The following is a 12,813-nucleotide window of genomic DNA, read 5'->3' as shown; positions in this document are numbered from 1 at the left end:
GAAACTCCTCTTCATCCAAGAGGAGTTTGGATGTCCATGCTATTTCTTGCTGGCAGTAGAAATGGGGTGGTTTTGTTTTTCTTCTTTCCTTTATCAATATGCAGACTTAGAAATAACTTATTTTACAGATGATTTTTTTTATTACCTGCCCTACAGATCTTGAAATCAGCTATAAATGATGTGTGCATTGATTTGTCCCATTGTCTGTTCCAGCTCAGGAGACCTGGATGTGCGCTTGGGGTTTAGCCTGTGCAGGGAGGAGCAGAACTTCCTGCGGAAAAGGAAGAAATATGTTGCTGCTGCTCTGAAAAAGATTCTTAATTTGGAAGAGGATCTGAAAGAGCATGAGGCAAGCCAATACAATCCCTGGTAGCAACTGCTCTCAGGGGATCAAGGCCTGGCTTACAAATTCAAACAACAAATAAAATCCCAGTGTAATTAGTCCTGCTGGTGTGGGCCAGGCATGGTCACCTAGGGCAAGGCATGAGCAAGAGAAGCAGTGGCCTGTTAATGTAGCAGAGTGAGGGAGGCAGGATAATGTCTTTATGGAGCCAAAAACTTCTCAGCAGCTCCTCAAACAGCCCCTTCCTGTTTATTCTGGGTATTGGTCATGGATCTCAGGCGAAAAGTTTATAGTGGGCAGACATGGAACAGCTGGGCAATGCTGCTTGCAAAGAGAGGGCCTTAACACAGAAATGAGGTGGTAGCCATTGCATGTGTGTAAAGGGTGTTGAGGAAGAAAGAAAAATTTTCACAGACATCTGAATGAAAATTCTTGGAGTGGTTTCTGCAGCAAAATAGCTGTATTGTTGGGAAAAATGAGGGATAGAATAAAGCTATCAATCTGGCAAAGAAGAGTGGATCTTACAGTATCACTGAGTTGTAGATGAAATAGCTGTTTGTAAGTTTAGCTGTATCACTCTAGACCCTGTTCCTGCCCTGTAATTGAGTCATAAGCTTTGCATTTGCTGATGCCTAACTGGGTTGCTTACAATCAGAAAAGTACATACATACCAACAGCAAGAACACTCTTTAGCTGACAGTTAAAAAAAAAGAGTGCTGTCAAAAATATTAATTTGCATTTCAGAACAGAGAATAATACAGGAAACAAAGTTTTCAACAAAGCTGAAAAGAACATTTCAACCATTTTTACAAGCTGTCTGAGAGTTTCCTCACACACAGAAAACTGAAAGGTCTAATTAGGGTTTTCTGAAAGGCCTAATTACTGTGGCTCTCCTATTCATGTGTTTAACTTCAGAAATATGGGAAAATATCCCCTCTACTTTATTAGCTGACTTATATTTGAACTGAAAAAAAAATCATTAGTGTTTTAACTTATAAAAAAATAGGTTAGAAAACGTAAACCCCAGAATATAATTTCTGGAGTTTATTCTGACTTTAGCCAAGATTATGAGATTTTCCTCATTATTTTATAAAATTTCCTATATTTAAAAAGAGTTTAGTGTACGAAGAACATCTGTTTTCTCACTTTTCTGAGCTTTTGTTTTTTTCATAGAGCAGGAGAATTATTTCCTTCAGGCTCTATTCATTGACTTTGGAACACAGATTCCTTTATCAAATTAGAAGCTAATACTTGAAAGGTATAAATAGACATTTTCCATGGGGTGTGTAAGCATCCACACTCTGGTTGCTAACGGAAGCAGAGGGTGTACTAGATCAGGAAAAGATAAGGAGAAGAATAGTCTGTCTCTTCAATTACACTTGGCTTATGGAAGGGGAAACCCTATCAATGACTGTGCTTCAGGACATAAAGTAATTGATGGCCGGGGGCCAGGAAGACTTTGGCTATTGTGTGGTCTGGCTGATTACAGGGTGCTGTGCATTCCTGTGTGACACTGGTCATTGTTAGAGGCAGAATCATGGATCCCTAACCTGGCACCAGTGTGGTAAATCCTGTGTTTTTTCTGTGACAGCTGCTAATAATACACTTTGAGAAAAATTCCAGGGTGGTGAGGTTGATTTCCAGTTGTATGTTAAGTAAACACCTTCTCACCCCATCAGAGAGGGTAAGACATAAGCCTTCCTTCTTGCAGCAGTCAGGTGGTGGCAAACAAGCCTTCTGCAGCAATCACACCCTTTCCATCCCAAGCAGCATCCCTGCTTGTATCAATGCCTGTGACCTTTATCTGATTTCTGCAGTAAGGGCTGTTTGTGTCTAATTCATGCACAGCTTTTGCTCCTTCTGCCTTGCTGTGTTGACCAGGTGCCAGTGGTGGCCATCACAACAACCGGGGGAGGAACGCGATCACTCACAGCGATGTATGGCAGCCTGCTGGGCCTCCAGAAACTCAACCTCTTGGACTGCATTTCCTACATCGGGGGTTTATCGGGTACCACATGGTGAGAGGGACGCAAACAAGCTTTTTGTGTTCTCTGCTCAATACTGTTGACTCTGTACAAAGCTGTTAGCTTATATGGCACTTAGCAAGGCAAAAGCATTTCTATTCTGCCCACAATCTACTCTCTGTCCACCTGGAGCAAGGAAACAAAACATACTGAGTAAGAGATCAATCATCACGCTCATCAACTGCTTTTGTCAGCTCGCTGACTCAGTCTATGCCTAATATCTTCATCTAAATGCTCTGTTCCCTTTTCATATTGTATTAGTTATACCTTAGACTAAATACAATGAATTTGTCTTTAGACTGGAAATTGAAGAAAGATGGGAAGAAGAATTTATGCCTGCCATTTGCTGGTTATTCTCACTTCCATTTTGGATTTACAGTGCATCTCCCTCTGGTAAAAGATGTGTTTGGGGCTAGAGGAATTAATATTGTCACAAAAGGCCAACAAATGATATCAAGTTACTGACCTTGGAGAGACTGCAGATACAGTGGCTTGCTGTGAAGTGCTCTCTTCTCCCAGTGGGCATAGAGCAGATGATGCCACACTTAAAATAACTGAAGTATTTAATCAAGTAGGTTCTAGGTACCCCCACTCCTCTACACCTGTTTGGAAGTGGAGAATTTTTTTTCACTGAGTTGTGGGTCACTTTATGTAAGTCCAAACTTCAATGGTAGGTTTTTCTTTTAACTTCTCTGTATGTAGGTGGAGATCTGAATGTACCTGTCTGTGTTATGATTTCAAGGGGACAGGTAAGAATGGTCATACGAGGACATGCCCAAAACTGCCCAGTTTTCTTGGTGGCAGAAGTCATTAGCAGATATATGGGAACAAATGCAGGACCAAAGCAGAGTAGTAGTGACTGCTCCCTAGAATACTCCCTATCTTCCAAGAAATAGATTAGATGAATACTTGTGGAACCTTTGAATTTGAAAGCCTTGGGTCTTGGTTTCTTTTCTCCCTTGAATTTCAAGGTAATTTTTGAGCCCATTTTATTACATCCAAACTCGGAAAGCTTGGAGGTTTTGTTTGCTCCTGAAATGAGAGTATTTTAAGTGTGAACCCCATAAGAATTAAGGAACAGGCTAATAGGTTGCACATCTGTTTTCTGAAAGCAAACCACAGCATTATGTCTCTTTCATTATTTTCTACTAACATTTCTTCAGGACCATGGCAAACTTATATGAAGATGCTAATTGGTCACAAAAATATCTGGAGGATGCAATCAAGGAAGCTCGCAAGCAAGTAACCAAATCCAAGATCTGCTGTTTTTCTTTGGATTGTCTGAAGTACTATTACAATGACCTGATGGAGAGGACTAAAGAAGGACATAACACTTCTTTCATAGACCTTTGGGGTCTTGTCATTGAATCCATGCTACACGATAAGGTATTGCTCCTTTCTTTCACATAACTGCTGAGCTTCTATAGATATAGTGGAGAAGAAAATAAATCCTGCATGCCATTCACTAATACTGATGCAAATAATTAGTTTAGCAGTTGATTAAATGATATATTCAGATCCATTATTAAAACACTGCTCTAGATTTAAAGAGAGCTTGACCTTGAACTGAAGGAGCCATGTCATACCAGTTAAAGGGGTTCTTTCTCCTTAAAGAGAGAAGTATCCTGAGAAAAAATATTTTGAATTGTAAATAAATCATTTTGGACATAAAATATTCTGACTAGAAGAGGCACTTAAAAATTTGAATTAATTTGCTTCTCCAGCATAAATTAAGATATGCATTTATAAAGTGACCTAGGCATAGACTGCATATGGTTCACATAGTGAGAAAGACCATTTTCTAAATATGGCACCAAGTTTTAAGAAATTTTGTTAATTTAAAAATAGTGCATCTTAAACAGTTTCCTTCTGGTTGAAGTTTATACAATAAAGTTTTAAATTGTCATGTGCAATAGCATATATTCTTGAATATGTATATATTTGCAGAATACCTTAAAATACGATAAATTCTTTGCTAAGACCTAGCCAAGGAAAGAACTTTACCTTTCACTTAGCTGCATGATTTTTCCTGGAACTGTTTTGTTGTTGTTTTTCTTTATTTTCCTGGCTGAATCTACAATCAACTTCTCAGCATATCTCAAAATCTGAGAACCCATACAGGGTGTAGCTGCTTCTTATGGGATACTTGCCAAGTTTGGAATTTCCCATGACAGATATTTCGGAACAATCCACTTACCTAGGAATGGAAAGGAGAACTTAGATAAGGCTGGATAGGGCTGATAATTCACATTATATTATTTGAAGTGCAAGTTGTTTTACACCTCATTCCATTTACCCTTTTAAATCAAAACCAGAAAGATGAGCACAGACTCTCGGACCAGCGTCAGGCAGTGGATAATGGCCAGAATCCACTGCCCATCTATGTGGCCATCAACCTCAAGTCCAACTATAGTGCCCAGGCATTCAGAGGTAATGGTTATGATTTAGATTTCTTAACAAATTTATAATTTAAATGGTCTAAACTAAGATGATGTGGATATAAACAGCTTTATTAATGCAGTAGTCTTTTAATTCTAATTGCAAATAAAACCCCCCCAAAAGTCTAAATTTTCAGATAATAGTGGCCAAAACTAAAAAAAAAAAACAAACCAAACCAAAACAAAAAAAAGAACCAAATTCACAATTTATCCTATCACAAAAGCCTTGGAGTGAAACAAATTCTTATATGGTTCCATTTGGTCTTATTTTGAACAATTAAAGAAAGCATTTTGAATTTTTGGGTCCAATGTCAGGAAAATCACTATTTCCTCTATTAGTTTTCACAGTATTTGTTTAACATGAGCAGCAAAGTACATGACACCAAGTGAATGCTAAGCTCTCTGCCACTAGAGCTCTAAAGGCAACAAGTTATGCATGAGCAACATATACTTTGGGGTAAGATTAAGTCTATTATGGGAATGCCTGTGGTTTCATTCAGACCAGGGCTTTTTTTGCTGGAGGTTGCTCTATCATAGCCTGGAACTGCCCTGCCACAGTGTGGAAGGACCTCATGGCATCAGTACTGCCGGCAATACAGACACAGCCATGGCTGGTGAATGGCATGCTGTGAACTAGCCAGTGTCTTTCTCATTGGGTTTGCTTCCTGGAACTCTTCTGTTTAGTATCATCTAACATGTTGTCTAACATGTTGCTTTTTCATGGTCTGGCTGCTGTTGCCATAGAGTGGCTGGAGTTTACTCCTTATGAAGTTGGTCTGCTGAAGTACGGAGCATCTATTCGTGCAGAGCACTTTGGAAGTCAATTCTTTATGGGAAGGATGGTGAAGAAGCTCTCAGAGACTCGGATCTGCTATATGCAAGGTGACTGCTGCCTTGGGGAAAGCTGGTCTACTGGAGAGACAGCTGTTATGGGCAAGCACATGGTCTGTGGTGGACACCACTGGGAAGACACCAGCAGACAGGTTGAGCAGGTGTGAGTTTACACTAGCAAGGATGTACTCATGAAGTATGCCCACAAAGGCATCTGTACAGACAGAAAGGAAGTATCCAATGGGAAGAACTGAAGGTATGTATCAATTAAGATTCTTCCGAGGTCATTCCATCAATCAGCTTCTATTCCTCTTTCACGTTATAGGCATGTGGAGTAGTATATTTTCCATAGATGTGATGTATGTCTGGAATTTGGCTGCTGATTCAGAAGATTTCTGGTGCAGATGGACCAGAGACAGAGTAAAAGATATAGGTGAGACTTTAAGTTTTTTTCACTACTGGTGTTTTGTGAAGATGTCTGATACATAAAGAAATGCTGTCTAAGTCAGAGAGTAAAAGATGAGGAAAGAAAAGCAGAGATGCCAACTAAGAATTTTTTTCTGCCTGATTTAAAACTAAATTGAGTTTCTTTGGAAAAGCTGTATAAAAGCTGTACCTTTTCCTGAAGGTCATAGAAACACAAAACCAGTCTCTATCAGACATATATAAATCATGTTGTATCAAAAACACATCTTGAGATTGTTAGATTAGGATATGCTCCTCCTTGGCCAGTAATAACATGGGTAGAGAAAATGGCTCTTGCAGAGGGCTGATTTCTCCACTGAACTACCCATGGGGAAAGCTTGCTCTTGCTGTTAATTGCACAGGGAACCTGTAGTGACTGGTCTCCTAACTTGATGCTGAGGCTGGGTGACACTCACGTGCATTCTGAAGGTGTCCTATTGACAGGTCTCCTGTATATTTTGGGACTGCTCTTTCCCCTCCACCATATGCTACAGTAGAGCTGGGCATCATTAAAGGAAGCTTAGAGTGGAAGGTGATCCTTACTGCCTTGCAGCCTGCTGCCTGCAGGTAGCTGGTCATTTAATTCACTGTCTAATGCTGAATTTTATTTGGTGGCATAGACTTAAGGGCTTATAACTATGTTTGATTAACTTTGGAGTGGGGGATGATGATACCTGTCATTATTAGTCACTCCAATTTTCAAAATATTGGTCATTTCAGAAAATTATCCTAAACTTAAAATGTCTTCTTTCCATCTTGTAGCAGAAGAACCCTTTCTGTCTGTGAATCCCTATGAAGTAGACACGTGTCTTTTCACTCCCTCGAGTGTCTTCTCCTCCACTCTGCGAGATGTCTTAACAGGACGCCCAACCATTGCACAGTATCCCAATTTTATCAGAGGTTTCCAGCTGCATAACAAGTACCTGGAGAGTGAAGGATTTTCTACCTGGAAAGGCACAGTAAACCAGCATGCTTTTCAGTAATATTCTAAGAAGGTTTAGGTTTCAGAATTCACTTAGGATTTCCAACAAATAGCTGAGACTGACTTCTGAAATGCCACTTCTCCATTTAAAAATGGAAAACATGAAAGCCAGATTTGAACAGCATTTCAGTTTTGGTGGGAGGTGTTCAAAAGTGAAATTGTATCTGGCTGTCTGGGGATTATGTTCCTGTGGATACAGTGAGCTCAGGCTAAGACAGCACGAGAGATCACCCCTCTAGGGCTAAAGCAACATGAGGTGCTCAGGAAGGGGGAAGGAAAAAGCAGTAGCATGTCACTTACTCCTGTAAATAAGTACAGCTAGAGTGAGGACAAAATTCTTGATTCTGTATTCTTTACCTCCCTTCAGAGGAGAAATCCATTCTTGTGATTTATTTGTAGTAATGAGAAATAATTACGTTTCAGACACAGTGATAGACTCCTTCCCAAATAAACTGATGGAAACAGCAGACAGTGAGCTCTCCCTGGTTGATACTGGCTTTTTCATTAATACCAGCTACCCACCACTTTTGAGATCAAAGAGGGAGGTTGATGTCATCCTCCATTTGAATTACAGCGGAGGGTCCCAAACACTGGTAAGGAAAGCCATGGTATCTGAAATCTTTTTCCTTCATGGTCTTTTGGTCTCTACCAATTGTCAGTATTGGAGTGTGAATTAGATGATGATGATGATTATTATCTAATTTATTATTTAGATCATTAGGCAATTGATTTCTCAGTAACTGAAAAGGATATTAGAAAATGATGATGGATATAGGCATTTCAAAATCATCAAGGTCTTCACTGCAATGGATCCAGAAGTTTTTAAAAACTGATGGATTATATTCTGGATTATATTACAAACTGATAGAGTAGTCTGAAACTCTGCTACTGATTTTGTTTATCCTTGTACTGAACAAATTACAAAGGCAATGGAAATCCCTGAAAACACTTTAACTGACTAAATGAGAAAACCTGTCTTGGCCTTTATATCTCATACCACTCCTATGGAAATGTAGGGCTAATGCCAGATTGATTCATAATTTAAAATAGTAAGTTAGTGTTGCATATATAATGATAATAATACAAAAATAAACATAGGTTTATAGTAAATACAGCTGTTAACATTTTTTATGAGGTCACAAAATATGTTGGTAAGTGGGTTTATTAATAGGGAGTCATTATCAAGGAACATCAATTATGCAGAGGACAGACTGGGAAAGTGGTAAATAATGAAGAAGTTAAGACAATGATGCAGAGTCATCTGGACTCATGTGTTCCTTCTCCATTCTTGTAGTTTCTTTGCCTTCCCCTTATGAACTTCTTTCAATGGAATCATAAAATCAGACCTGTGGGTTTTGGATTAATTTTCAAGTTCAGAGACAGTGACCATTTTCTTGTTTTGCTTAAAGCAATGTGGAAAGTAAGATAAGCTGCAATGTCTGGTGTGGTTATGATTGTTTCCATCTGAAATTTAATATCTTGACAGACGGAGATTCAAACCTTGGGATATTCCTGTTAGCTGCTGCAGTTTAAAATATCCAGGTCTCTGTATCAGTTTTGATTGTTTGTATTAATTTTATATATATCTTTTTTCTTTCATCCAGCCTCTGGATCAGATTGCGAAGTACTTCTTGGAGCAAGAAATTCCGTTTCCCAAAATTGAGATAAGTGAGGAAGACAGGGAAAACTTGAAGGAATGCTATGTGTTTGAAGAGGCCGACAGTCCGCAAGCTCCAACAGTGCTTTTCTTTCCCCTAGTAAATGACACTTTCAAGAAATATAAAGCTCCTGGTGAGTCATCTGTGATAGCAGTTTTAATAAAAAGTTGTTTTCCTAGTGAATTCTTTCAATTTCATATCTAATGTCTGTCACTGTCATCTCTGACCTTTCCAATGCCAGCATGGGTCTCATCGCTGAAAAAAATAACTGCTCTGTCTCAGGACATCTGAACTATATGAACTCCAGAATCTCTCTTAAAGCACTTGAGATTCTTAAAACACAGGCACTCATTTCACAAGAGGTAGTATGAAAGCAATAATTCTGATACTTCTACACCTTGAGGGGTAGGTTCTCAACACAAGATGTTTTACTCTATAGACATGGACTTGTCATGTGCTGCTGCTTCCAAAAAAGACAAGGAAAAACCTTCTGCTGGTTTTGGTGTGAAACCCATTCATTCAAGTTTTTTTCACATATTTAAAAGTAATCTCTGAGACTGAGGTTTGAGTGGGCAGAGATCTTTGATTTTAATTGAATTATGTCTTCTCTCTGAGTGCAATTATTTCTCCTGATCTTTCAGTGAGGTGGCTATTGTTTTGTGTAGTATAAGAGTATCTGCTTTCCTTTTTGCTTGTGCTTTTCTAGTTGGGTAAAAAAGTCTATGTTGTCCCAGCAGTGGTCTAGCATTGCTGCTGCTGCTGTTTTTCTAACTTCAAGCTGTTTGAGTGATGTAAATGTCAAATGATGTAAAATCATATTTGGACAGAGGCCTGATCCAGAGGCTGAAGAATACAGTGCTACTGGCACAGTACTTTTACTTGCCTCTGGCAAATTATATCTTTCCTTCCAAGTCTCCCTTTTCTACCTGTAATTATGTAAATACTGATAGGAGCCACATACTGCAATAAAACCTTATTGGTGCATCTCCCTGTGGTTTGTCCCTTTAGGTGTGGAAAGGAGTCCTGAAGAGATGGCTGAAGGCAAAGTTGATGTCTCCAGCATCCTCTCCCCATTTACAACAAGAGAGGTGTGTTTCAGTGAAGAGAATTTTGACAAACTGGTGAAACTGACAGATTACAACGTCCTGAACAACGAGAAGTTGATTATTCAGGCCTTGCGCTTGGCAGTGGCACGGAGGAAGCAGAGGAATTTTTAACCACCACACACTATCTTCAGTCTTTCACGTGGTATTTCTTGGGTTGTCTGTGTTTGGTGAGGTCAAGATGTTTGATTCTTAACAGTGATACTTGCAGTGGAAATCACATCATCCTAAGGACATTCTGGACTCCACCCTATTTACATGGCTCTTCAGACAAACAGATTGGAATTTACCAGTGGTTTAATCCAAAACAAACTTCAAAGCAGTAAATTTGTTTTTAGGTTTTTTTACCAAGTTACATTACTAATTGTTACATGTATTCAATATAAATTATTATAATGTTGTGGAAGATAATAATGAATTATGTGGCATATTAAAATTTGTATCAAAAGAGTATTTATATGGTGTGTTTTCTGTGTGACAGGACAACAATCCCTTGAATGGTAATTTTTTTTGTAAATAACTAATTCATTGGGCTGGTCTTGCTTATTTAATTATTGAAGGGTTGTCCTCTCTGATTTGATTGTCTGTCTGCTATGAGATTTTTATTTAACTGTCTTCACAAGTCTTTGAATATAAGTTTCTGAAGTTAGTATCAGTGTTGTTAAAATTTATTCACTTTTCACCATCAATAAAGAATTACCCCTGAATTAGATCATCTTTGTTTCAGGAGATCAAACATGTTCTCTCTGAGCTGCTGTTCCCAGAACCATTTAGATTTAGCCTAAGCAGTAGCCGATCCAACAGACGCGTTTCCCAACTTTCCTTCACTTTTCTCTTGGAGCTTCTGCTGATTGTCCTGTCTCACTCATCTTTACCTGCCTTCACTGTTCCTGAAGGATGACCTTGTGATTTCTCTCAGTGTTTCCTAAGAAAGAAAATGGCTGCTAGCTGTTTGTGCAGAACAGGGCAATGCAGGAGACCCTTTCATAGCTTTCACACCTGTTCAACACTTACAGGAGAATGGTCTTTTCAGGGATTGTTCTGAGATACTGGTTTCTCATTATCAAAAATCCTAGAGGTCTTCCAGGGAGACTAGGGTCCTCTAGGGTACTGTAGTTGCCAAGACTCCTCTCACAACTCTCTAACAGGCAGATCACAAGTTCAATCTTTCACAACATCAGCCTTGCACTGTGGAGCTGTGATTCATGAAGAGATTAGTCACAGGAGCTCAGAAAATGTTTTGGATCAGCTTCCTTTTGTTAATAAAAGATTTCCACTGTTGTGAGGAAATTCAGACAGTCAGCAGGGCAGAGTTAGTGTTGAGATCAGGATAGTCTTGACTATCATCAGAAACGACAATTTATTTCATATAGAATGAAGTTCTAGGTAATGAATGGTAGAAAAGGATTATTTGATTTATTCCTAAAAAATTAACCAGCTGATGGGCCATCTAAGAGCCATTTGGGTGGAGGGGGAGAATGAGAGGGCAATGTTTTTCACTTATGAGCATGTTCATTGTGCTCATATACCCGAAACTCTTGAAAGAGCACAGTGTAACCCTGATTTCGGGTACAATATTGTAAGTTTAAATCTAGATTATTGTCCTTCCAAGTGTGAGGCAGCTGTAATTGTGGTTCTGCTTCAGTACACTAGAATAGCTAGTTCATGGGATGCTTCTGGGTTCTTTCTAGAGATATATTTCGGTTTACTGTCATGGCTTCCTAGACCTTTTTGCTGGAAATGAAACAAAGCAGGATGGAGGATGTTTCAATCTGTTTTACAGGGCAAACTTGCTCAACAACAGGATGGAAAAAAGCCAGCTAAGTGCAATATGCGGCCTGAAACTGATTAATGCTGCTTTTCTTTGTGTCCTGCTGGCTGCCTTTCCCTCTCTGAGAGTTCCTACTACTCAAGCTCTCCAGTTTCCCCAGTGTTTCAATATTGTCTTTTTAAAACACAGTACCAATAGTGCTTGTTATATATATAAAAATAATTGTTAATTTCAAGATATTCAGGATGACTGATAAAAACATGCAGGCTTGTAATCGAGCTTTTGCCATCTCTCTAGGAATATTTTCCTTTTGGGTTAACTTTCTTTTACTGCTGCTTCTGTGATCTGTTAGTTACCCATCCTTAATGTGTTCAAAATTTGTCTGGGTGACATCTAGTTCTTAGGTTAGAATGTCTTAAAGTGCCAAATATTTTAGGAAATAAAATTATGTCATGTCATTGAAGTTACCTTTATCAATGGGTTCTCAATTCATTGTAAAGTGAAATGAGATTATTTTGAAATTGATTGATCTGTTAATTTTTACAATAGCGGGGATGATTTTAAAAAGACAAATCCAAAATCCAAACTCCCATTTTTTTACTTCTTGTGTAATAATTTTGTCTACTCCATCAATGAGGCAGGGACCACCTCACATGCTGTGTAGTGTCCTGTGCAGTGAAGTCTTATAAATGTGAAGACATAAAGAGTATGTGAGAATGTGAGGAGTAATTAACATTGATTTCAACATTTATTTCATCCTCCCAAATATATCCTCTTAGAGGTCGCTCACAGAAGCATCTTAATTCAGATGCACAAAGTAACAATATGTCTGAGAAAGTAAGTGAGCTTTTAAAGCTTTTTTTTACAAGGGAAACTCTCTCACAGGTTCCATAGGTGATTTGGAGAATTGTTTCATGCAGTATTTGTCACTGCAATATCTGCTTGGCTGAAAGACAATTTACTGCCTGAACAGAGAAAAATAGAAGGTAAGATGGAGATGACAAAATTTATTTCATATGTGCCTTTAAGCAAAGAACACAGACTCCCTAAAAGCAATGAAAGCTATAAAAAGGCTTTTGTATGCACATTGGTCTGTTTGGATGCCCTTCGCCAAAGTCCTGGTCCCGGGCTGCTGCCAGTCACTACCCCACAAGGGACTGCAAGTTGACAGCTCACCTGTGGGCAAGAGCATTGTGGC

The 12,813-nt window shown here is 38.9% G+C and overlaps 1 protein-coding gene across 1 annotated transcript in view; it reads left to right on the top strand.

Moving 5' to 3' along the window:
- Positions 1-10,326, top strand: part of LOC129121444 (cytosolic phospholipase A2 epsilon-like) — a 32,797-nt gene extending 22,471 nt beyond the window's left edge. The window contains exons 12-21 of the mRNA XM_054634702.2: positions 214-349; positions 2,225-2,361; positions 3,531-3,753; positions 4,683-4,797; positions 5,550-5,687; positions 5,962-6,069; positions 6,864-7,055; positions 7,507-7,676; positions 8,688-8,874; positions 9,750-10,326. Of these exons, the coding sequence (XP_054490677.1) occupies positions 214-349; positions 2,225-2,361; positions 3,531-3,753; positions 4,683-4,797; positions 5,550-5,687; positions 5,962-6,069; positions 6,864-7,055; positions 7,507-7,676; positions 8,688-8,874; positions 9,750-9,958 (1,615 nt within the window). The 3' untranslated portion in view covers positions 9,959-10,326. The remainder of the gene's footprint in view (positions 1-213; positions 350-2,224; positions 2,362-3,530; positions 3,754-4,682; positions 4,798-5,549; positions 5,688-5,961; positions 6,070-6,863; positions 7,056-7,506; positions 7,677-8,687; positions 8,875-9,749) is intronic.
- The last annotated feature ends 2,487 nt before the right edge of the window (positions 10,327-12,813 follow it).

Source organism: Agelaius phoeniceus, chromosome 6, assembly GCF_051311805.1.
Source record: "Agelaius phoeniceus isolate bAgePho1 chromosome 6, bAgePho1.hap1, whole genome shotgun sequence".
Lineage (NCBI taxonomy): Eukaryota > Metazoa > Chordata > Aves > Passeriformes > Icteridae > Agelaius > Agelaius phoeniceus.
The sequence above is the reverse complement of the archived record's forward strand: the minus strand, read 5'-3'. Positions and strand labels throughout refer to the sequence as shown.